This window comes from Rhipicephalus microplus, chromosome 10 (genome assembly GCF_043290135.1).
Source record: "Rhipicephalus microplus isolate Deutch F79 chromosome 10, USDA_Rmic, whole genome shotgun sequence".
NCBI lineage: Eukaryota > Metazoa > Arthropoda > Arachnida > Ixodida > Ixodidae > Rhipicephalus > Rhipicephalus microplus.
Window position 1 is genome coordinate 49039348 of NC_134709.1, and position 25787 is coordinate 49065134.

General features: G+C 45.8%; 2 protein-coding genes across 2 annotated transcripts in view; one reads left to right on the plus strand and one right to left on the minus strand.

Annotated features, from left to right (window-relative positions):
• Nucleotides 1–1859: 1859 nt before the first annotated feature.
• LOC142774232 (facilitated trehalose transporter Tret1-2 homolog) lies at nt 1860–3469 on the minus strand. Its single transcript, XM_075874624.1, has 2 exons — nt 3233–3469; nt 1860–2072 (listed from the first exon to the last, which is right to left on the minus strand). The coding sequence occupies exons 1-2, from the start codon at nt 3467–3469 to the stop codon at nt 1860–1862; spliced, it is 450 nt and encodes a 149-aa protein (XP_075730739.1).
• A 14566-nt stretch (nt 3470–18035) lies between these two features.
• The window catches only part of LOC142774381 (cytochrome P450 3A18-like), a 43556-nt gene continuing 35804 nt past the window's right edge, over nt 18036–25787 (plus strand). The window contains exon 1 of the mRNA XM_075874761.1: nt 18036–18270. Within this exon, the coding sequence (XP_075730876.1) occupies nt 18218–18270 (53 nt within the window). The 5' untranslated portion in view covers nt 18036–18217. The remainder of the gene's footprint in view (nt 18271–25787) is intronic.

The following is a 25787-nucleotide window of genomic DNA, read 5'->3' on the forward strand; positions in this document are numbered from 1 at the left end:
CGTGGATAGTGTTGCGCGATTTCCGCAGCAGCAGGTCACGGGAAAACTGTTCCATGATTTCTTTGGGGGGAATTTGTCACGCGACTAGTGTTGCGAAATTTTATGACAATGAAAGGTGTCTTGCCCCTTTTAGGAAGGATCATGTCACGCGGTAATTCTAGGCATCGGAGGACACCAATATCAACGTGGACGGTTGGGCCAGTTGGTGGTTCATCACCAATGATGTATATGTACTACGCGGTACAAAACGGGGGTGACAAGCACGTAAGGACAAGCGCAGACTATCAATTGAACATTTGTTTATCCCACACACACACACACACACACACACACACACACACACTATATATATATATATATAAATATATATATATATATATATATATATATATATATATATATATATATATATATATATATATATATGATGGAATGAATGAATTGTAGAAGCAGAGAAGGAAGAGGTAGGTGCTTTTGAACAAATAGGGCCTATGAGCCAGGCCACGTTTCCCATTCATAGCAGCGTCACACAAGTCGACGAGATGAAGCCCTGCTAGCCCCTTCATCAGTCGCTCATCATCGACACAGCATATTCCGAATGGAGTTTCTGTGTGACCAATACATTGTTGCGAACAGCCACTGCATTCAACACGTACACGGCATTATAAGTGTCGCAGTCAGAAAGACGTGCTTGCAACGTTTTGCGTGGTTACCATGTGCATACATACTTTGCACCGAGGTTTGTCCGAAGTCGTCGCAAGCACGTCTTCGGACTTTAGATTAAAAATTCGTGGTAGATTTGACTGTGACACTTATAATGCCGTGTAAATGTTGGAATGCAGTGCCTGTTCGAAACAATATATTGGTCACACAGAAACTCCATTTAGTATATGCTTTAATAACCACAAATGCCATGTAAACATTTCCCTCATCTACCCCTATCACGACACGTTCGCATGCCAGGCCACTCTTTCGACAAAATGACAGTAGCCATTCATGAATCTGGTTTCCGCTCAAGTCATGATCGCGAAATCCGGGAATCATACCTGATGTTCAAGTTTAATACTTTATCAGATGGTATCAGTGAGGATGCAGGCACATTGACATGTCTTCCTTTTACGTAAGCTATCTTGGTCAACAGTACAACAAGCGTATACTAGGCTGCTTCTTTATCACAGCCGAATATTTTGACAGCGGAACTTCTAATTTGAGCGTGCGCTCTGCTCAGAATGTATACAAAGGAAAATGCGATCTGTTTACATATATTGTTATTATATCTCATCTGCAATGCGTATATTTTACATACAAAATATCTTACAGGAAACAACTATGCCATTTGTAATGCCATGACGTACCCGTGTAACCCGTAAAGCCGCATCACTCGCCAATGACTGACGCAGGGTGATAGCACACAGTGCTGTATAGACAAATTTTTTATCGGTGAATGCCGTTTTTGCGCTGATACAAAATAGCCTTGTTCGTTACACTAGGGCACGTGTTTTTTGGGGGGCCTCGGTCATCGGTCATTGGTATCAATAAGTGCGCGAGTTTTTATACTCTGTGTTCGCAGACGAAGGCCGGCCCCACGGCCGAAACGAAGCGTTCGTTGTGTGTGAATTACACTGCTTCTTTTTACACCATCAGAGCCGGCGTGATAGGTCCTATAGCCCCTAATATATATATATATATATATATATATATATATATATATATATATATATATATATATATATATATATATATATATATATATATATATATATGTACATATATATATACGTGTCTGTGTGTGTGTGTGTGTGTGTGATGGGGCAGACAGTTGAATGAATAAGCCAGTCTATCAATGAGCAGCAATACACCTATCGTGCCTGTAGGCTGGCGACGATGATGGAGCAGTCCGCGGCGCTGATGGAGACACCGCTGTCGGCGAACAGGGAACTCGCGTAGAAGATGATCATGTTAATGCCCGAGAACTGCTGGATGAAGTGCGCATGCGCGGCCAGTAGCACGTGGGACAAACGCATAGGGGCACGGGCGAACACCTGCTCAATCGCGTGCCACTCCTCGTCCACCTGCGAAGCAGAGAGCCTACTGATAACAAGACCTATAAAAATGCTGTCTATGAACAGGGCCCTAGGTTTAATACTTCACTTGGTCGTTTCCAAACCATCATTGTTGGTTTCCTCAGGTATGTTGTTGAGCAGCTTTACAAGGGTATTACGGTAACCGAGTAAGCGTAGCTGGATTTGCTTATGACGCTTGATACTGCAGAAAAGGACAAGAAAACGTAAAGAAACATCAACTGCTGTTGTTGGAGTTGCTATACTCGACCGTGTCCTGTTTACCAGTATCATGTTACGTACCTATATTAGGTAATCATGAAGTGAAATTGTTGTCACAGTATTTGATGACAAGTGAAGGTGAAGTCAGTTGAAGTTAATCCAAATAAACGGCAGTGAGCATATGGAAGGGCCACGTATTGGGTTTGGGTTCGAGTGATCTATGAATCACATGCGCGATTAGACCTAGCTATATAGCCTAGCTGCTTAAAGCACTACTATCATATCTCAACACAATTCGCCAGTTACGGAGCGTTTGCTGGTCACCTCAATCGAGAGAAAGACGCGGTACAAGAGTACGCGGCTGCTTCCTCGACAACCTGGTTTGTCGTACTCCAGGTGAGTTCTACATGAGCACTAGGCGTGTAGCGAATAACAGAATGTTTCTTTCCAGGGGGTACCGGCTGCAATAGCAACAATTCTAAATGTTCGATGAAGTAAGGCCAGCGACTAAGCCTTTTGGATCTGTTCTCGCGTAGCATTTCAAAGCAAGAAAAGCAACTGGAGGGCCAGCCTTAGAAACGTTAGTCAGTGTTCACGCGGCATAGAACAAAGTAAAGAGAGGAACAGATAGGAACGCAGAACTAAATTCTTTCTACTTGTGCTTTCGTAATGTTTCGTGAGGACACGCATGTCGGCTGAAACCGCCTCAGTTGTTTTGTCACACGCTTTACGCCAATATTTTTTTTTTCGTGAACGCACACCAAGTGGCCCAAATAGGCACCCGAGTTTAACTGAAACGAATCGACCTGGTAGTGTGCGACATTTCTTTGTTGCCGCTCATGTTCCCTCACAGATAACCATAAAGTAAACAAACCTATCGTTTATGAGGTGCCTGTATCGACAGGTGACGTTTAAACACAGCTACTAGATTAAATTACTCTCGTGCGTACCTTGCTGCTTGTGCCACGCAATTTCCAGAGTGCCTCCATGGCGTCGATTCTGCGGCCGCGAAGAACAAGCCATCGGGGAGACTCCACCGAATACTGACTTAGAACTGCCAACAGTATTGCACCTGCGAAGCCCGCTATGGCGAGCATGTGCCACTCCAAGAAGCGCCCCAGAACGTAAGAGCAGAGGATGCCGATGGTGATGGCCAGCTGGAGCACGCCACCCTGCAAAGCCGTCATCAATGGTGGTGCTGTGTATTGACGTCGTCAAGACAGCCGTATGGTTATACGCCTAGCCAAAGGAGTGATAAGCTGCTCGCTATCTTTCACTGCGTTCCTTCAAAAAACACGGTGAACTGTGAATACCAATACAACATGACATGCGGTGGTGTCGTGTGTGTGTGTGTCCCCTGCAGATATTACGATTGCATGGAAAAGCAGGGAGGTTCATGACATGACACGGCGATAAGTAAAAAAAAAACTGTAACTCTTTATGTGGAGTCTGACAAGCAGCACATAGACCCTTCTAAAGGTGCACGTTAACTTGTTTAGAAAACTCACGCCTCGAAGGACTTCCTGAAGAGAGTATAATGACACCCGAGCGATGCTTACCGTTAATCTTTAAAAACAGTCATACACGTGGCACGTTAGAAATCACCAGAAAAAGTAACATGTCTTTTTTTCTCTGTGAGCAGGCAATGAGCTTTGGGAAGCTAACTACATTTAATGTCTGAGCGACCTGCCTGCGTCGTGGCTCTTGAATAGGACTTGCTCCACGGTGGTGCTTGACCATGCATTTATGAGATTGTTGAGGTCATGGCCATATTTAGTGGCGTTTCCCAAACTTTGGTCGGGGAACTCACACATGAGTCAAGTCAAACAGGCTGACTCAGACTCCGATCAGGCTGTGGTGGTTAGTCTGAGTGAGCCCTGTTGAAAATTTTTGTGATTGTGAGTCCAAGTGAGTCCTGCTAAATGCTATTTTGGTGACCCTGAAACCAAGTAAGTACAAAGCGCAATATATATTTCTTGAAGGAGTGACACTCTTTGCGCCGAGTAATATATGTTATGTTGTCATATCTTATGTTGTCATCTCGTTCAAGAAAAATGTTCTTACTTGTTTGCAATCACTCGACTCGCATTGCAAAGTTTACTAATCGGAAGATGAAAAATAAACACCGATTACGTGAGACGTTGGAGTTCGTTAAAGAGCATGAACACCATGGTCGAACAAGCTAATTCTAAGCAAACGAACTCTTGAGTCGGCTCCGTCGGATTCATTTCGATTCGGATCTAGCTATGAGTCTGACTCTGAATGAGTTGGGGTGAGTGATCTTCTGGTGAGCTTTAGTCCTAGTGAGTCTGGCTGAAGAAATTTTCGCGAATGTGAGCCCGAGTAAGTTTGGGTCGAGAAAATTTTGGTGAGTCTGAGTGGGAATGAACCCTAGGAGAAAACTATTCGCAATAACCATAGACTGCCACGCCACCAAGTGGTATTGAGGGGCGTCCTCTACAGGATGGTTAGTAGGCAGACACTCCCTTGTTGGGCTGTGCTAGCTTCTGTGTTAATACGATAGGAAGAAGCGAACACTGACTACTTTGCATGTTTTGTGCATCAAGGATTAAACCCGATCCCCCGTGACATCATAGATGTGATTGGTTCTTGCGAGAAGCAAAGTTTTCGTAAAAAATACGAGGCAACAGGCGCTTTTGATTACAGCGCGCAGACATTGCTTCAGTTTGGCGAGATTCCTTGTAGCCAAATAAGCTAGTTGAACGTTATCGTCTTAGTTTTGCAGTTTGAACTCACTCTGTTTTAAGCACCAATAGTATTTGTCAGTGCGTTTTGCAGTGCATCAATCCTATAACAGTCATTGTACACCGCGGAAAGTCGCGTGGGCTTGCAATTTGATCTTCTAAAGCTTAGACAATGCTGCGCCGCTCATTTTTGTACGTTTTTTCATAGACAAATGACCACACACTGCAAGCGATTTGTTTGTTTGGCGTGTTTTTGAGCGAAATCTCCACGCCCAGATAAACTTAGTGAATGAGTAGTGTTGGTGTTGTTGAAGTTGTTTGCGGAGGAATTCCTGAGATTGTTTTCAGAAGTGATGTTAAAACAAGCCATCTTGACGACGACGATCTCTCACTGGACGTAGAAGGTTTTCAACTAACCGAGAGTGACAGCGCCGATTGATTGATATGTGAGATATAACGTCCCAAAACCACTATATGATTACGAGAGACACGGAAGTGGAAGGCTCTGGACATTTCGAGTAGCTGAGTTTTTGAACTAGCACCCAACTGTTAACACACTGACCTAGAGCCTTTTCGCCTCCATTGAAAGTGCAGCCACCGCAGCCGGGATTTGATCCCGCGACCTGCGGGTCAGCAGCAGAGTACCTTAGTCACTGGATTACGTACCGCGGCGGGCCAATAGCCCAATAGCAATAAGTGTGTTCGAATAAAAAAGAGGTAAACGGGGGGCTTCGCTACGGGGACGACAGCTCGTCCTTTCCTCGGTATTTTTTGGTGCCGAAACTCAGAAGAGCGGGTCTTTAGAGGCAAGACAGAGCATACTTTCCTGACTTATCGACGGCATCTGCAGCCTGTAGTGATTTTTTAACATGAAGATTGCTCACGATGCCTAACCATCACCGAGACCCAGATTGTAAACTATGACAGCCTGGAAGCTGACGGATCATTGTTGCTCAGACCTTCTGTGATGACTGGTGTTTTGGCTCCGACTTCGCATCGTTACATAGCGCGCCAGTGATATTCCCTGTTGTCGGCACTGAACCGTATTACTGAGGCACCCTTCGAAAGCCGCAGTCAAGTGCGCAATGTCGTCGTGCAAGCCATTGAACACATCAAACGCCTTGTGCATATGAATCGCCCACCAATAAGTGAGTTGTCGAATTTTCACCTATATTTAACTAACGAGTATGGGCTTAACAAATAAATAGACAAGGAGGTAGAAGGGGTTCTTAACATTGATAATTTGGGAGGCGAGATGGAGGAAGCAGACAATTATTTTCGCCAGATTATTCGAGCGAAAGTGAGAGCAGACTGTAAGATCAAAGACCCCTTAAAAGTTCGGCATACTCACCTAGAGCGAATAAAAGAACTGATTAGAACAGAAGCGACAAAAAAAAAAATGGGCTCCTCGTCTATAACACAAACATCTAGCCAATGCTTTCTGAATGGTTATCTCGAAGCATCGAAGCTAAATAAGTCGACTTCACAACACACTGTGTGATATTCTGTAAGCAGACAGACTAGCATTCCCGTGGCGGAAGATGAATTCTCAAAAAGCGACAACGAAGAAAAACTCCCAAGTCTAAAGACAATGTCTATCGTAAAGTACCCGTGAAGGCAATGACAAGACAGCGGCTGCAACTCAGGTGCACAGGGTGGCAGATATTTGTACATTAGAAAGGCAAGAAACTTTGGAGAATTCAGAAGACAGTTCACCAGATCTTAAGGCTGAGTGCATGCTGAATACCACATATTCTGGCGTTGTACAGTGCAGCTTGCGTGGAATCACCTGGTGAAAGCAAAGCAAGGCCAGTTTATAAAGCAAAAAGAACCACAAGGAAGATCATGAGGACACAGCAGGGAGACTCTTGTGCTGCTCATAACTTTTCGCCTTGAAAAATGCGGACGCGAAGGTTCAAGGCCATGCGACTAGTACCTCTTAGTTCACCGAAGAGTAGTGCCCAGAGAGCATCACTGTGGCGAAAGAAAAGGACCAGACCAAGAGTGGGTGAAAAGGCTAATGCTTTCAAGGCGAACGCAGCCAAGGTGAGAAAATTAAAAATGTTTCTGAGGAACATACAGACAAGAACCTCGTGGATGAGTCCGCATAACGGATCTTCCTGCTAAGGGAACCCGAGCACAAGTTCACTGACAGTGACGCGTTGAAAGGAGCGAACGTGGGACAAGTGTCGCTAAATCGATGGAAGATGAGGCGCAGGAAGAAAAACAAACCTGGATGATTTCACTAGGACTGACATGAACAAAACAGGAAAAACAAAATAAAACAAACAAGGTCGTTAACATGGATGCTCGGCATCGTGGCTTTTTTATTCGGTGCCTTTGTACGCTGAAAAGCCGTTTTCCCACAGGCACTACTTGATATAGGGGTCTTACACAGCCGGAAATCCTTCAGGCCGGCGTGGTACATATTACCTCGAAGTGTCGTTCGGTCTATACGTCAAGTCTAGTTCGTACAGTTTTATAGCGCACGCAGAAGATTACGCAAGGCATCGCTGATGTACGGTCGATAAGGTGATACTACAATACTTCGCAATGAAGTGAAAGATAAGGTAGCGAGCATTTAGTAGTTTTTATCGTTTGTGAAAGTGCTTTGGTTCAATATACATTGATTTGACGATCAAAAGTTCATCCAAGGAAAGTGGCTTGCGGCGTATGCCCATGCGTCCTTCCTTTTCCTATCCGAATTCACGCGTTGATCCCCTTCCGAAGCCATCATGGTGTGCATGGTGCGCCACCTATAGCCCGTGGGCATTGCGAATATTTCATGAAAGAGTCGAGAGCTTCACAGTTTTTGGCGAGCTACGCTCTCATGTACCAAGTCTTCTTTCTGCTTCTTTTGCCTTTCCTCCAAACACTCATAAAGTTTCACATTCAGGTTCGTTGGATTCGCTGGTGATGTAAAAAAACAAAAAAGGAAGCGAACATACGGCGTGGTGCTTCAGAAAAAAAGGACCTTACCACTTGATTACGAACTTTAAGCCAATGCGTTAACAAACAGGCGTTGACAAGGAGAGCTAGGGCACATGTGGTGCGCACAGTGTGCCACCTCCGAGTCAACTGGGCAAAGCGCTGAAGGTGTGCCAACTTCACTTCATCGTCTTTCTGACGTCCGAGCACACTACGTGCCTCTAGGAAACTTTCTGCTCAAGGCGCGACAACTGTGTATTCCCCGTGAGTAGCGAAACAGCATGGCGACGCCGACGTTTGGATTGAGCATGTAGGGTCCACGAGCTTGCCTTTTTAAGGGGACACTTAATAGAAACAATGACTTGGGTGAAATTCACAAACTGCATTCTGAAAACTATAATGCCATATGTTGTGCTATCATAAGGTTAAGGTGCCACATGTTGCAACATCTCAATAGAGAAGAAAATAATTGTTGGAGGTTTTGGTTTTAAATTCCACTCCCGAATCACCGCGCGTGACGCAAAAAATTTCAAAATGTATTTTCGGTATTTTCGTGGCACTGGCTAGATGAAAGTTATGCTAAGTATGCGGCACCAACAGATGGCAATTTGTTTCATTTTATCGGTTGAGAGCTACGTAGGACCCAGTAGACGCTTTCAATTTTTTTTTTGCTTCATGGTGTTTGGTGCGTGACTTTGAAGGTGGTGCCAGCACCGGTATTTTATTTCCGCGGGTTTTGGGGATTGTGAAATTGTGGCGTTTGGGGATTAAGCTGTTTTTAGAATTGTGAAAGAACCCTTTACGAGTACGCGAAAAAAACGTTTTTTTGTTTTTTAGTGTCCCTTAAAAAACGACATTCTTCAAGGTGCGTATTAAGGAACACAACTTTGATTGTCTCATCGCACACGAAAAGTTGTCGTCCATAACATGAAAACATCATGGTGAACATTGTCATAGCATATACCTACGGAGACGTCTCATGATGATGTCATCACAGGATATCGTCGCTTGGCCAAGGGTTGGGCGATGCTGGAGGTGCTACGAATTCGCGCTATAAGTGCATGCTTTTGCGAGTGGGGGAAAGAAGTACAAAAGAATTGACTGATAAAAAAGAAGATAGTTTTCATTTTCCACCATAGTCTCAGGCATATAGGTAAGGGAAGGCGCGAGTTATTTTCCTTGTCACAATTATAATGTCCAATGCTCTATCCTCATGGACTTCCTCCTTCTCTTTTACCATAGACTCATCCCGTACCATAGATCCTCGCTGAGCAGGCAAAGAAACCTCGGCGATGTAGGTGGGCACGCAGAGAGAGACCATTCCCGTGGCGACTCCCGTCAAAAAGCGACCGAACAAGACTGTGAAGAAGATGGCGCTCGCAAATATGGTCGCGTATCCCACCATGTAGACCAAGGCACTGAGGAACAGTGTGAAACGGCGTCCCATGGCTTGACTGGCGAAAGCGCCCAGCCCACTGCCGAAGACAGCGCCAATCGGCAGCAGAAAGCTGAACCTGCCCACCATCGTGCGTTAAAAAAAAAACGCATGCAAAATGAATATGACTCACAGCACTACCAAAGCGCTTTGATTTGAAAAGTTTAGCTAGACTGCGTCAAAACTTTTCAATTCAACACTTAAGCAAAAATAAAATTTTTGCGAGCAAACGTTTGCCGATAGTTATAGCGCAAGAACAGAACGACGACAAAGGGACAAGTCGTTCTGTTTTCGCGCTCAAACTATTGTCATGTCCTACCAACTAGCCCAAACTGACACACTTCTAAGTTACAAAAATTTGCGTCATTTTATTTCGAAGGAGATCTTAAGCATGCGTTCGTGTCATGCTCAGTGATGGCAAACAGTTCATTGCTGCTGCATCAACAGAGGTTCCATTCGTCTTTCAATACTTAACATAAAAACAGTTAACGCAGGGCTTCACCAAAACTTCACTGGCGTATTTCCGTCGCGGATATACGTCAGAAAAGTACAAAGGACAAGAAAAAACCAATAGAACAGAATGCGGCTCATCCCTCCGTACCAGGAGTCGGCATAAAAGAAGAGCGAAACATGTCGTCGCCGAAGCAGTTTATTGTTCATACCTAGCGAAGAGATATATGATAGTTTTGCCTGATGTGGATGCACACGCGTTGACGCCCAGTTATAGCAACCATAGCCTAGTTGCACATCGCCGCCTCTAGAATTCTCTTAATATAACCTTAGTGGTAGCTGAAGTTGTTAGCGTATACATATGCAAGAAATACGGTGAAACCACCTCAAATATGACATCAACACACATATAATAGGCACTGTTACTCGATATGCTCTCCTTCCAACGTTAGTGAGCGCAAAAAGAAAGAGGCTTTTAAAAAGCACTGCCAAAACTTGCGCGAAATGCGCACGCTGGTCCCACAAATTTGGTGTGGCATTTGTGCGCCGCCATCACAGATCCCACCACCACTCTCTAAGCAAGGTGATGTGCTCTTGCTGTTCATAAGAGTCCCTGCAGCTGGATTTCCTCGTGATCTGACTGGTTAGAAGTGGCTTTCTATGTATTTATTGTCGCAACCCAGACAGCACTTATTCCAAAAAGCTGAGCGACACCGACAGCTCACAAATAGCGAGCCCGTTAACGTACAGACCTGTCCCGTTTGTAGGCTTCTTTCTGGAAATGCGTGAACGTAGCAATGATACCTTCGGTAACCTAGGATGCGCGAACGCTCTCGAAGACATTCACCTTAGCCTGCAGCAAGAGCCCCGCCGCGGTGGTCTAGTGGCTAAGGTACTCGGCTGCTGACCCGCAGGGCGCGGGTTCGAATCCCGGCTGCGGCGGCTGCATTTCCGATGGAGGCGGAAATGTTGTAGGCCCGTGTGCTCAGATTTGGGTGCACGTTAAAGAACCCCAGGTGGTCAAAATTTCCGGAGCCCTCCACTACGGCGTCTCTCATAATCATATCGTGGTTTTGGGACGTTAAACCCCACAAATCAATCAAAGCCTGCAGCAAGAAACGGTGAACAAAATACGTAATACTCGCAGAGCAAACGCGAGACGCCTGATGGGCTACCAGCAGTCTCGCCTCACTGGAGTAAGCCAAATTTCTTACTGGGTTTGGCTCGTTCGCACTCTCACTTTTCAAGCAATCGCACTCTCACTTTTCAATGGTGTCCGCACCGCGGCACGCAACATCCAGGGATTTCTGTTCAGCAAGCTTCGATGGCACCGCTTGACGCGTTACCACTACCTTTGCGCCGGATTATTGAAGATATGCAGCTACTTGGTGCACCGAAAATTCCCAAGCATTTCCCCGAGGGTGAACATGGTTAAGTGCGAATTCACGGGGTGATGCTATGAGGGATATTGATTAATTCGCACTATTATATTTATTAATCACACTATGGTGCTTTTATGGTGTAATGGTTCCTGGGAATCGCAATTTGATCACACGGGGGAGTTTACGTTAACTCACTGGCGAATGCCAACGGATTTTAACTTTACTCCCCCTCATAGCATCACCCCGTGCATTCGCACTTAACCATGTTCACTCTCGGGGGGGGGGGGAAATGCTTGGGAGTTTTATTACTGATGATGATGATTAAAGTGTAATTAATGAATTTAAGTGTTGTTTGTCATGAAGCATTTGTACACAGATACATTATATACGAAGTATTATTTATTTACACTTCACGACGCGTCCGTACGAGCAAAGTCCAGGGCTCGCACCCTCTCCCGCGCGGCACGTTCACTGGCTCGAACGGCTTCGGGAACGTCCACTCGCCGTTGACGATTGCGAGCGGCGTCTTGACGCCAGCCTTCATCGCCCTTCTCCGCCTGACGCTTGCGTTGTCGTTCCGCTTCTTGGGCCGCGTTCGCGGCTCGATGCTGACGCTTCATCTCGGCCTCGCGAGCGCGCAGTTCACCATCCGCTGCACGCTTCGCCCGCTTGTCCTCGGCCTCGCGGGCGCGAAGTTCGGCATCCTCTGCACGCTTCGCCAGCTTGTCCTCGGCCTCGCGAGCGCGCAGTTCGGCATCCGCTGCACGCTTCGCCCGCTTGCACTCGGCCTCGCGAGCACGCAGTTCGGCATCCGCTGCACGCTTCGCCCGCTTACGTTCGGTCTCACGAGTCCTTCGCAGCGCCGCCTTGTCTTCCAACGTCGGCGAAACCACCGCGGTACCGTCACCTCCAACGACGGGTGCAGTGCTGGCATTCGGTTGTACTGCATTCGTTGTTGATGGTAGCGTTGCCTCCGGGACATCCATCGCACGACCCGCTCTCGACGGGAGACTGAGAGAGAAGGCGGGTGCGCGAGAGAGAGGGGTGCGCGCGCAGCTGCAGCGAGCGAGGAGAGCGGAGGAGCGAGCGAAGGGGGAGGGGGTATAAGGCGCGTTACTGACACCGGTATCAGCGTCGCGTCCGTGGCTTATTCGGTAGAGCGTCGCGCTGCGGCCCGCCAAGTCCTCTTTCTTTTAAAGATAGAGAGAAGACTGCGGACGCCGCCGACGGCGGTGGATGTTTTGGGGTCGCTTATTAAGTGTATTCACACATAAATAATCTTCTAACAAAGGTTCATTGCAGTGTTCTCTATCTTATGATCACCATTTTTTTTAATTCCCTACACAACCGCGGTGCGCAGCTGGCACGAAATCCGGCGCCTTCATTGAATTAGGTGGTGCGTTTGTTGGAGCCCCATCTAGAAATTGCACCGGATGCAGCCAACACCGACTAAATTGTGTTGATGCAGCGCGCACGATGGCGGGAGAGGAGAATCGAGGAGGAAATGCGTGCGCGGAGAAGAGTGTCGTTACTTTCATAAACCAAGGGGTTTTAGGTGAGGGTGGTGAAGGGGCACCCTCTCTTGTGTCTCGCCACAGGGGAGTCCCATAACTATAGATGCAAAGCGTCTCTTACTCGGGTCTACGTCCCGAAATGCCGGCGTCTGCGTCCGCACTCACACTACGCATGAGCAAGTTCTTTCTTTTCCTACGCTTTCCTGTCTCGTCTCGCAACGCCGACTCAGAGAGCCATAAAGTTTTCTAAAATTAATATGAGGGGACTCTGGCGCTGCAATCGTTCAGCGACCATGAGAGTGATGTTCTCACTGATTCGCCATCTTCACACATGGCTTGGTTTAATTTCTGTGTTACGGTTTCATTTTAAAGGAAAGAACGAATCATTTTCAACTTCGTGACCCGATTTGAAATGATAAGCCTAAAAGAATAAAGTTGTGAAGTGCAACAACTGAACATTTGCTGATTTTCGTTTCGTGAGAAAACAGCTTCAAGCTACACGATCACACATGAAGCCAAAAGTACGAAGATTAGACAGATCCGCACTACCCATCATTCCCATGCTCGCTTAAGTACCGTGCGTTGCAGTTTCCATAGACGCTATCGCCATAGTTCTCTCTATTGTATATATATAGGAAACTCTGCAGTTAGTGTCTGCTAACCTACGCTCATTCCCCTCTCTCTTTTAGGCACTTGTTACGGCTTCTAACCCGCCTTTGCGCATGTGCCTCCCCTCTTTTCCTCTCCCCTCTCCTATGCTCTCCCTTCCTCACCTCACAACACCGACGCAGGCAGCGCCTACTAGCGCGTTTCTTGATTGAAAAATAACTACTGCTCAAGCTGCTCAACTGTTCACTGGCCGATCGTACATAATTGGATGTTGACCTCCAAAGTAGGGCCCGGTGGGTGATTTCTCCTGTTGTTGAACAATAAATGTTCGCGGCGCGCGCGTTAACTAAAGAAGCGGATTGCAGGTCTTCGAGTCCAACTTGAGTCTTCTGTCTCTCACAGCCCATTAGCAGCAATTGCTAGCATATTCCGGTAGGGAAACCCCATCCATCACTGCGCGATTTGCGCCTCCCCAGGTTTCTCTTTTGCGCAACGCTACGATGAGCACCAGCGTTAACTTCACGACTAGTGTAAGCGATAACACCCGCTGCTTCGTATCTACACATGGTTCTCTTTAACGGCAGATGGCGCAGTATTTTAAAACGTTTCAACAAGTTTACAATAATTAACGTGAGAACTTATTGGTTATTTATAATAATTAGATTACTCAGATCTTGTTTGTTCATTTCAACCCAGTTGTGAGAATTTCCAACCTTGTTATGGCCTGTATTGAGCGCTTTACTGTGATCTTACGTGGTCTCGCCACATGAGATGGATGGGCGACGAGCCGGGCCTCTAAAGTGCTCGGTACATGACAGTCGCGTTTGTGTAGCCTCCTTCATGCGTTTGGCGGTAGCATATATATAGTGGGCTAAACACATGCAACGGTCATTGTGACGGAGCCAGAGCTCATAGCTTCGATTCCTGTAATCCGAAGTCTATTTTTCTTCTTACCCATATGATGGTATCGATTTCGCTGACGTATTTTGTGATGGAAAGACTTCAATGAAGTCTTGTAGGTTCCTGACAAAAGGCACTTTCGCGTTGGAAGTCTCGCTGATTTTGTTGAACTGGAAGGTGAACCTATAACACCTCAGCCAGCGACGACAGGGGCCGAGTGCTCCTACCATTGTACCAGCAACACTCATGTATGAGACTTCAACAACGTAGCCTATACATCTTTCACGGCTTATTCTCCCTATCATAGTGATGTTAGTTCATGGGTAGTGGTCTTATATCGCCAAAGAGAAGTGTTGTCTCATGACCTTGAGCTCCAAGATTAATTCCGGCAAAGCGCCCTTGCTTCTACGCTCACCCTGATAGCAATCCCGGCCATGCCAGCATGGAGACTCGACGCACGTTGCATATATACAGTCGGGCTTCTAGCCCAGCTGTGGTGTGATTGCTTAGATGCAAAGCAGCTCTTTAAGTAGTCCGTGTAACACTCTCCCTCTATGGGTCCATACGAACGCACCGCAACGCGCTACCCTCACCGCAGGTGTTGGAGTGGTGCCAAGTAGGTCACGCCCAGTTGCGCGTTAACGTCGCGCTCGACTCGCAGTCCACGTTGACGTCACCCTCACTTTCGGTGCACTCGCTGCAGCGCCCGCACCGTCTGCCTCGTCCGTTCACCCGCAACACATGCCGCTACCACCACTCACTTCGCTACTGCGACCGCTGCTGACTACACTGCTGACTCGTTGGTTCACGCAAAATAAACCTGACGCGCACCATACGTAAGCATTGAAATACGTCTGTACGTGTCCTGCACCCATGTCAAGTCTGAAGAAACGACAAGACCTATGCCAGCCATCGCTTCAAACAAATCTTCTAGCGCTCACCGCAACATCTGCGTTAGCACCGTTCAACCCGTGTGCCACCTGTGCGCCACCTGTGCGCTACGCTGGTACTTCAATCCCATCAGGGTTACCTCTGGGAACAGGGAGCACATTTTTTTTTGAGGTCTCCCATTCCGCGGAATCGCGACCCTGCCCAAGCTTGATGCCAACTCATTGACGCATTTCAGGCTCTGAAACCACTTATTTTGATTATGCTCTTCCTGTGCGAATGGAATGACCTTAGCAACAGCATTGCTAGAGTCAACCTCGGAAGCCACGTCATATACCGCAGACTACGTCAGCCTCTAATAGTTTGAAATGCCCGAAATAATAGCCAATCTTTTCTTTCTAAAATATTGATAAGGCTCAACAATGTGAGCGATTCTGTAAAATATTTCATGCAAAGCGCACATGGCCCAGATTACAAACATTTAGCACTGTACTGTAATCACTGTACACCATGTTTAAGTGTTTCACTAGCACCAGGAACTCATACATCGGAATAAAACGTCGAGGGAGACTGCTAGGGGAAGCTCTTCATATCGGATTTATATTCTACTATAAGGCAGGAACAGCGACAGCTTACCAGGTGGATTGAGTAGGCGACTGCATGGCGGCGCGGTCTTCTTCTGGTGGGATCCACTCGTTGGTAGCGACAAGAGATGTGTAACCCAGCGTTGCTCCCATGCACAGTGAACCGGACCACGCACTGGCAAGCGTAAACAGAAAAGGCCCCGAGAGGGGTCGTCTATGGTTTTCGTATAGGGAATCACTGACCTGATACGCCATGTCAGTATATTGCTGCTCTCTCGATAACTATGAGCAACGTTTACCCCTTACGAGACACTAGCTCTTTGAAAGATTTGCTTGCTTCCTGATGGTGGATTATACCCACTAATAGGAATAGGACAAAAAGCTGGCGCTTTAGGTATACGCAAAAAATTAAACAAAAATAGCACAGACAAAAATTTACATAATAGAAGATAGAGTACCAAAATTTCATTCACACTAAAAAAATTGATACACGAAAAACAAAATTTCTTATGCCTAAAATAACTCTTAATAACCAATCGCAATATCGGTGGTTTCTCGAAGTAACAATGAATTGAGTCTGGTCATTTTCCAGATACCAGTGGAGTACATTTACTCAGTATGAGAGACTGCACTCTGCGCTTCTCGGTAAGAGAAGTACGAGAAAACAAAGATGTGTAACTAGTTTAGAAGAGATAGAATCTATATAGAAATGTGTTAACCATTATGTGACTTGTAATGTATGGTTAAAATTTCTCGGGAAATTTATTGAAAAGAACTTTTATTAAAAAGAACATTTAGCGAGCACTTATTGAAAAGAAATAAAACGAAAATAACTCTTGCTTTTAGAGAACTCAACTGCACAATTATCGTAAATCCTCGTCATTTTATGTTTTTGTTATTTTCATTTTCTATCACCCTGACGGAATTCGAAAGACCTGCGCAAAGTTTAGTTATCAGCATAGGCTTGCCCTATCATGAGTGATGACCAGATGTAGTGTCGAAACACAAGTAACTGGTGTCGTCTCGATGACCACAACAGCCATTACTGCTCTATAGCTTCTTGCTTATCGTCAAATTACCTTTATCGACCAATAATCATGGGTTCTATTTGAAAATGGCAATATGAGAGAATTTTCGTGAACGGCAGCTGAGTGCGCGTGTTATTGAACCAATTGAGTATTCGTGAATCGTACTTCCGTACTTTTGACGTGCTCTAAATGTTCGGGCTTATAAGTTGTGTAACGAAACTCCGGCCATTGTTATTGTATACAGAGATCCGGGAAAGTTTCAGACAAGCACGGTAAATTATTGCGTATATGTACGCAAACCGACCCTTTGCTTAAACAGTGTACTTTTGTTTTTGGCGCGTCTTTTCTCAACATGCCCCGATAGTCAAAAGCATGGCCAGTTCTGACCAATCTCGCTAAAGTGGCATTAGTGCTCGATAACGCCGTCCTTTTCCATATCAGATCTGATAATAATAGCTGAGATTTTACGTGCCAGAACCACGATGCGATTATGACCGACGCTGTACGGTAAACTCGCCTAACAGTATTATTTGAGGCACGAACAAGCCAAGCTCCTTCACAGCCTTTCCTGCGGGCCACCCTGAAACTTCTGGATGAAAAACAGACTTAAGATTATCGATACTCGTATTTCTTGATCTGAACAAAATGGCTTGTGACCTTATTGAGTGTACTTTAGATTACCGTAGGCTCTGAACTTGTGAAAACGTACATACTTGACATAAAATAAGAAAATACAAAACGCCTACATTAGCCCGTTTTACAATCAAAACTATGTGATAGTAGACGCAAGCATACCTTATGATGTTGTTGCCGTAAATACAGGTGCGCTCTTTTACATTTATGATTGTGAGTTTTCAAAATCTTTTTCAAAATCAGAGTCTTTGGAATAAATCCGAATTGTCAAGAAATTTATGAGGCGAGGGTTTGTCGCATTTTTTTTATATATCCCAAAACATGGAGCTCTGATTATAATGGACAAGTCGGGTATAAAGCTCCGCGTCGTAGACATGTAGAGCGAGTACTTATTTCAATTTTTTTGTTTTATCTTCCCCTACCGGAAACGCTTAATCGCGCGTCACCCGCCGATGCTAAAAAAAACAAACAACGAAAATGGAGGAATCGAAAAAGAACGAACCAGCTTTCGAACCAGCTGCGTCCGGAGAAAATATTAAAGTACGACCGAGAGAAAAGAACATAAGGTAGAAGTAGCACCACACCATTTTTTTTTCTGGAATAGCTGCAGCAGCGCCAATTAAATTATTTTTTTAAAATATAACCGAGCTTTATAAAGCACGATAATCGTCGACGACGACCACCGGGCGCAGTGGCTTTGGCTGCACACGGAGCGGTGCCCATCAACTACAGATCTCAAAGCTAACGTCTGATTCGCGGGACACATCACCGACAAGATAAACGGTTCATAATAATAAAACGTCGTCGTGCGCTTAGCGAACAAGTCGATATAGAGGCTTCTCTGAATCGGTGTTTGTGTTTTAAGGAAAGTTAACCCTCATGGACCCCCTGTGCATTGCCCTGCTGTCGGTGGTCGTGGCCATGTGTTGCTGGTAAGTAGAATGCGGCTCCCTGCGCATGTTTAGAATGAGTGTAGTTTGCGGTAGAATGCGGTGACTACCATCAGGCAGTTTTAGACTGGGAAATCATCCCGTAGTAATCCTGCTGTCTGCGATCGTAAAGTTGTGCAGTTGTTCAGTTCACTGTTGGCTCGTCTAGACATTTCTTTTTGGAGGATTTTTCGTGCCCATAAAACCATTTAAGCATTGGCTTTGACGACTGACAGTGTGCAGAGGCCTTTGTTCACGAATATGCTCTTGTGATGAGTTCTTCAGTGAGCATTATGTATTTACAACAGTTTATTTTGTTTTATTACGTTCGGAAATGCACCTTCTGTGCCCGCTGCGTCGAGATGCCGTCATGAAAATTTATCATGTGCTGCAACATTTCTACTTATAGCAAGAAAGACGAAGAGATTAGCTTACTGCCCGAAAACATTGGCAAGAAATAGAGACTTAACCAATCTAGAAAAATTCAATAATCGCAAGTCTTTAGCCCTTAGAAAAATGTAACACGCAATGCTGGCCGTTAGCTTCAACAGGCACGACAAAAATGTTTCGCAACTGTAAAGCTATAGCGAAAGCGGTTTGCATGACTATTTGTTACTTCAGGAACAGCTTGTTTCTTGAGATCACTTTGCTGTCGCTATAACACATAAAAATGCGCGCTTTACTTTCGTGATATAAGAACGAATGAGACCACGCCCAGAAAGTGCTACTAAGGCCCCCTCCACTTGAACCAGGACGGGTGCCACCATTAGATGAGAAATATGCAGATGAGGAAAGCGCAACTGCACATTATTAAAATGGTTTAGTCAGTGATGCATAACAGAGTAGCGTAAAGAGCAACTTGCACATGTTACATAATAATAAGCCGATTGCAATCATGTCCATATGCAGTAATTGATTACCACGGCCAAATACAGCCGCTTAAAATAACTTAGCAATTACACAAACGTACTCGATCACTTTTTTGTTACTTTGCGTTGAAATGTTATTATCGTAGGTCTGCGAAACTTGTGGGGCTCCCTCAGGCTCACTCTCAGAATATATTTCGTACATTGAAGGACTCACCCGCACCGAGACTCACACAAATATTTCCGGAGATCAACTGATTTGGACTCACCCTCACCGAAAGTTTCTTTAACCGGACTCACTTGAGCTCAAATTCACCAAAATATTGTTCGCCCGGACTTAATCAGCCTCCGACTCACGGCTTGATGTCAGTGCAACTTGAGTCTGAGCGACTTGACTGACGAGTACATTAGCACTAAATTTGCTTTTACTCGTGTTGTCAATGCACTTCTACATCAATATCTCACGTAATCGGTGCTTTTCTTGGCGCCATTTGATATAGTACCTTCGAATACGAAATATGAGTGTTGACAACATAAAATACGGATGGAGGCAACAAAAGGGAGAAAGAAGGGAGGTTAACCAGAAAGACATCCAGTTAGCTATTCTACACTGGGGGATTAGGGAAGGGGATATGAAAGATGAAAAAAAGGAAAGAGAAGGAAAAGAAAAAAAGAGAGGGAGTGACAAGAATTTCACTGCAGTGTGTAGAAGTTCATTGCAAATCAGAGGCGTTCACAAAAACCCGTCTTTCTCAAGAAACACAGCAGGGCTTTCACTGCCTTGTGGGCTGTCGAAAGATGTGCATGGGGCTGTTATAGCACCTACACAGAAAGAGGCCGATCATCCAGTCACCGCATTGCGTTGGCAAGTGCTTGTCTGTCTGAGGCAAATCGAGGACCGTGGCACAACAGGTGTTCGATATTTTCGTCGGTGCCGCAAACATCACATACCACACTGTCAGTCATTCGGATTAACATGGAATAAGCTTTCGTGAAAACAGCTACCAGCCAAAGGTGATAGAGAAAGTGAAGATTCACGTCGATGTAAGCCTGGTGGCGGCTGGAGTTGTAGTGAAGGGTCAAGTTCGTGTAGTCTTGTACGTCGTATGCTTGGTGTGTTCCACTCAGTCAGTGTGAGACTGTGGGCCAGTTGACGAATCTACCTGGAAGAGCCGGCAAAGGGGGATCAAGGTACACACCTACATTATTCGCGCCTCTGTTCAATAATTATTGAAACGGTGTGTGAATCACTCTGCTTCAGATTATGTGCGAGTAGACGTGAGTCCAGGTAATGCTGTTATTTGTGCTAGAGATGAGTATATGAGCCGGCAGATGAAAGTGCCGCTCACTGAGACTGGCTCGCACAATTTATCTAGCGCATTACGACTCGCTCGGATTCAGACTCGCCAAAGCATTTCCTCAATCCTTTTCACTCAGACTCAATCTCCAGCCTCGATCTAAGTCTTCATGAGTCTGAGTGAGTCGACTCACGTCTGATTTCGACGACCTACGGTCGCTGTACACAACAACACAAGTTTACTCAAACGACGACGAACCACTTTGGCTTGCATTGTGTAGCCCGGATGCTTGCAAGCACGGTAGTAGGCTTACTGTGGCTTCCGTACGATTGCTTTGTTCGTTGTCATTACTGATGCGTTGCTTGTTGTCATCACTGATGTATTCTAAGAGAACTTGTTGTTGGGCTAGTTGGTAGAGCATTCCGAAAAGTTAATTCGAGCGCGAAAACTTGACACTATCACTCACACACGCACACACTTGCATCACACACAGTGTGTTTGATGCATGGGTGTGTGCGTGTGTGAGTGATTGTGTCAAGTTTTCGCGCTCGAATTAACTTTTCGGAATCATCACTGATGATTCCGCGTTTACTTGCTAATGAGCCCAAAACCGCTCCGAGTTCAAAAAAAGCAAACTAAAAAAATAAAAAACACTGTTTTTTGCGCATACGCTACCCTTCCCAAATATATACATTTATTGAGGGAGAGATGTAAAAAAGTAATTGAAAGTACTCGAGCCCGTATCCCAAATATAACAGGCGCCAGAAAAATAAAAAAAAATGAACTGGGCAAAATCCAAAAGAGTTTTCATAATGAATAAGAGAGAATATAAAATAATTAAATAAAAAAAGGAACGGAAAAAGGGAAATGAAAAACAATTTTGTTTTAAAGAAAAGGAAACCAGAATGATCTTTTCTTTTGGCTGCGGGTGTCGCGTGTTTCGAGCGTTGATACGTGAATCTCGAAATCTTTTTCGGTGGCTGTCGATCTGCTAGATTTTCTTGAGCTTTTCGGGAGAAGTTGAAGAATCCCGTTACGAGTGGTTGCATGGAAAGATCCCGGTGGTGTCGTACGCTTTCATGGAACTTTCTTCTCATAGACCAGACATACGTCTGGTCTATGCTGGCTGTGAGAAGGAGGACCCCCCCACGTTTGGTTGATCACGCTCTCCTAGTCAATTATCTTTTTATAAAACACGCGTACAGTGTGCGCACTACTAGTTGAGCCTACCAGAACTTCGCGCCTTCCGGTTGCACGCTTTTATCGCCGCTTACAGAGCCGAAAATGTATAAAAAGTAGTGAAACCAGTTGATCGCGCACAATATTTGTGCGAGAAAAGGCGGAACAGAGTTACACTGCATGGTGAATAAGAGTAAGAAAGCATTTACAGCTGACATCGTTATACGCGGACCAATCGAGAGCCTATCTCTTCGTGATGTCACGTAAACAGATTGCTGCCGTTACAAGTTCTGCCGAAACGGCGGGAAACGCCTGTAAGGTGAAGCGCGCTCGTTTTTTATACTTTAAGAGACTGTTCGGGGTTTTTGAAAGGGCCCAGAAACAGCCCCCGCGAATACGTAAAAAGAAGCGTGTCGTTTTCTCCTGGCGTTTTTCTTCTGTGTGGCGCAAGTCGTGACGTCAGAAGATTTCTCACGGGACGTCAGGTTGAAATAACCTCTCTATTGGTCGATATATAGAAGTTATATGCTTGGAATGGTCATCTACCCTGATTTGCCGTGCAGTTGCATGCTCGTTCTTTCTTGTCTTGCACGATTATCGTGCGCAATAAGCTTGTTTCATTTCGTAATCTACATTTGCGATGGCGGAAGAAGACATAGCAACAAATGGTCTAAAAGCGCGAAGTCCTCATGAGCTCAACCCTTAAATATTGTACACTGTACCGGTGCACATCAACCATAAAGCGAAGAGAGCCCCGTCACACGATCTTGCAGTGGTAACCGCGCAACTTGAGGCTCTGAGTCTGTGTGCGACGCGTAGAAGTGAAGAACGATTTCTCACGACGTACCAGAGCTTCCTTTACTTACCTTTTCAGGGTTCATTTTGTGCCCACAGGTTTCGACGGGGTTTGACTGGCGTAGTCTTCCCTACTCAGGCGGCTCACCCCTGAAGAAAGCCGAGTGTCAGGCAGGGGGACGCCTGTGCCCATTTTGTGAAACCGGTGGGTATCCGGCGGTACGTTGGTTCGAACCCACGAACTCCCGCAGACATGGTACCATGGTTGCACTGTCCAGCGTCACGTTACCACGGTCTTTACCGCATACTGGAGCAGACATCTCCCGTAAACTACGTCGTCGAGATGGTCGACTCATCGCCCGATTATCACTGCTGAGGCCGCGAAACAGTTTACGTCACGCGACCTAAACCCTACTACGACCCACCTATAGCGTCTTTTCTTTAAGTCGCCGTCGCCAGGATGGCTCCTCTTTGTGCAAGAGCAAATTGTTCTGCCGCACATCGGCACTAGCTCTGTGCTGCAGTGAGAGAAAAGACAACGACGTTCGTGTGTCACGCTCTCTGCCTCCTGTTTTCTGTGCTGCAGCGGTCGTGCTGGCCTTGGCGAGTTTCTTGCTGAAACTCGTCCGAAGGACACGCTTGTTACAACACAATTAAGTGGCGAGGAGGAGATCGCGCTTGTAGGAAGGGTTGTGGAGGCGTTAAAGAAACCGTTTTCTAGCCGTTGAACTCGATGTGGTTTAGGAGCCTTTTATGGAGTCACCTGCTACCCTCCACACTGTCTCAACGCATGCATTCGAGGGAAGGGTGGTGTTATAAAGCAGGATCACCCTGAGCCCCACCACCTTGTAGTTTCACACTGCTACGACGCTTGTTTCCATGTCCCCTATGAAGCGTTGCGCTTCGCCGTTGCTGGCGCACGGAAGGGGCGTTGCAGGTAAGGCGGACTAATAGGTGAAAAATAGGCTCTGTAAGGTCCCGCGTCGCACGGTACGGAGAGAGAGCTGTGGCTTACTTTACGGTACCAGATCAGCCGTAGACCACTGGCTACAATTTTAATTTCGAACAAATGGTAATTGATTACATGAAATAGGTTCCACAAAAATAAATTAAATTGCCAAGAAGCCTTCAGCTATTTCAAGGCCATCCCCTATACTACAAAAGTACTGGAACCTATAATTGAGTAGAAAAATAGTGTACCTGTAACGCTTCAATATAACGCTCGTCAAGCGCAGAATAGAAGAACGAAAGCGACAAGTGACAGTTTCGATGCAAGCGCGATACAATAAATCCAATAGCACTGAACTGGAATTATATACGAGTTAATGCTAGCAGTTAACTCAAGTAGGTTCAAATCTGTCGTAACTCTTTGAAACGCTGGCATAAGGCAACGCAGCCTTTGCGGGGAGTGAATAGGTTTTTGCGTTATTTCTTTCTAATGCGATATTAACAATGAGATCACAGAACGTATACAAGTATGAGCAATCTTCAGGCACCCCAAGGTAAAGTTCTAGACGAGGGGTGTAACACAGGGCGTTCGACCGTGGCCACACGATCACACTTCACTGTTGCTACTCTCGAGAAACAGTCACCCTCCTCCCCTCTATGCACCCCTTGTTACTCATTTGCCCGACGAAGCCGGCAGACGCATCTCATCCCCTTTCGGGTCAATGTGCAGGCTCCACAGAGTTTCCTATAAATACACTAGAGCAAACTATGGCGTAAGCGTCTATGTGAGTTGCAATGCAAAGCGTTTTAGCGAGCATTGGAATGACGGGTAGTAAACAGATTTGTTTATTCTTCGTACTTTTGGCTGCGTTTGGCTTCGCGTGGCTTCTAGCTGCTTTGTCATGAAACAAAAATGGGCAAATGCTTTGCAGTTGCACTTCTGCGTCAATTAGACTCTGGTCATGAAGTTCACAATAGTCCGATCATTGATTCGAAAGGAAACCAAAGCACATTACTAAACAGAGTCACAGGTGCATTCAAAACCCGCAAGCACGAACACTGTATACGCGAACCAGTGTACTATCCATCACTCCCTTGATGGTTGAATGATCACAGCGCTGAGTGCACTCTAGTTTGATTTTACGATACTCGACGGCTGGCTCCTCTACTCTCGCGTGCATTGCAGACAGTAAACGACGCTAGTTGAGGTGGCGGTATAAGGTGCCTGGCCGCTGAGATGGGCGTTTGCGTATCCTTCTGCTAAAGCGCATCTCAGCGATGTGGTTCTAAACGATGCACTGGAAGAGTGTTTAACAAAGAAAGCATATGAAAAGTAACGTTGGATACGAAGATGTCATGTCTGAAGAAGCAAGTGTCATGCAGGGCAGAAAACATCACCGCAAGCAAGCAATACTCAACGCGAGAGCACACCATTTGCATGCAGCTGCGCACAGCGGTGAAGTTCCCGATGGCAGTGCCACTGTCCGCTATGTAAACTTGGCAGTGCTAAGAATCGGCAGCCTGACGTACTAGTTTGGCTAAAGGTATTATAAAGGCCATTTCATTTGTTTCGTGCATACTTTCCAAAAAAAAAACAAAAAAAAACATGAGGGGACTGTCGCGCTGCGATCGTTCTGTAACTGTGGAAAAGATGAAAACCAACCAGCCCTAATTTCAGCTTTATGTGACGAGGATTTTGCTTTAAAAAGAAAAAAATGCCGAGTCTGCATGAATCCTCAAGGACCGCTCACCTGTGAGTCCGACTGGGAAGAGGCACCCAGGAGCCGCAATTTCCAAAACCAACTAAAGGCAGTCCAACGGGCCCAAGAATTGACGGAACACCACCACGTTCCCACACCGACTCGGGCATCGCCTACAGTATAGCGCCTGCTAGGATGTCCCTCGTGGCTTAAACTCCTCAGGACCGATTAGTAAAGTTATTGACTGGCTGACTGCGCGAAATACGCAGCGCATTTACAGTGAAAGCTGGAAGAGAGGCCTTTCTAAAGCCGCTGTAAACTCCCTTGACACCACGTTTACAAGCAGAATTGCAAGATTTTCCGTGCGGCAGAATTCGTCATAATTTTTTTAGTAGCGATTCACCATTCGAGCAGTTCAATAGACCAACTTCAAATCTGACATGGCAGATGCTTGCAGCGATGACCTACGATCTGGGTTAGAGCAAACAATTAAGAGCACAATGTTAACGCCACTCGCACGGTGACGATATCATCCGCACAAAACGACTTTTTCTTGCAGTTAGAGCTACTCCGAGCACTTAGACGCCAGGTGGAGCGTCGGTATCGGCGCACGAAATCAATTCACGATCTTGGGGCAGCCTGGAGGATGCAAAAGAAGATGCAGCGTCGCATAGATTGATTAGTGTCAGAACGATGGACAACGTTTTGCCACTAACTAGACCCTCGCAAGCCAC

What these genes read in the sequence shown, in the direction of transcription:
- LOC142774232 (XM_075874624.1), bottom strand. Translation starts at nt 3,469, where the DNA reads ATGACGGCTTTGCAGGGTGGCGTGCTCCAGCTGGCCATCACCATCGGC. An exon ending in TGCGTGGCACAAGCAGCAAG is followed by an intron (nt 2,073 to 3,232) that starts GTACGCACGAGA and finishes TCTGCTTCGCAG; the next exon opens with GTGGACGAGGAGTGGCACGC.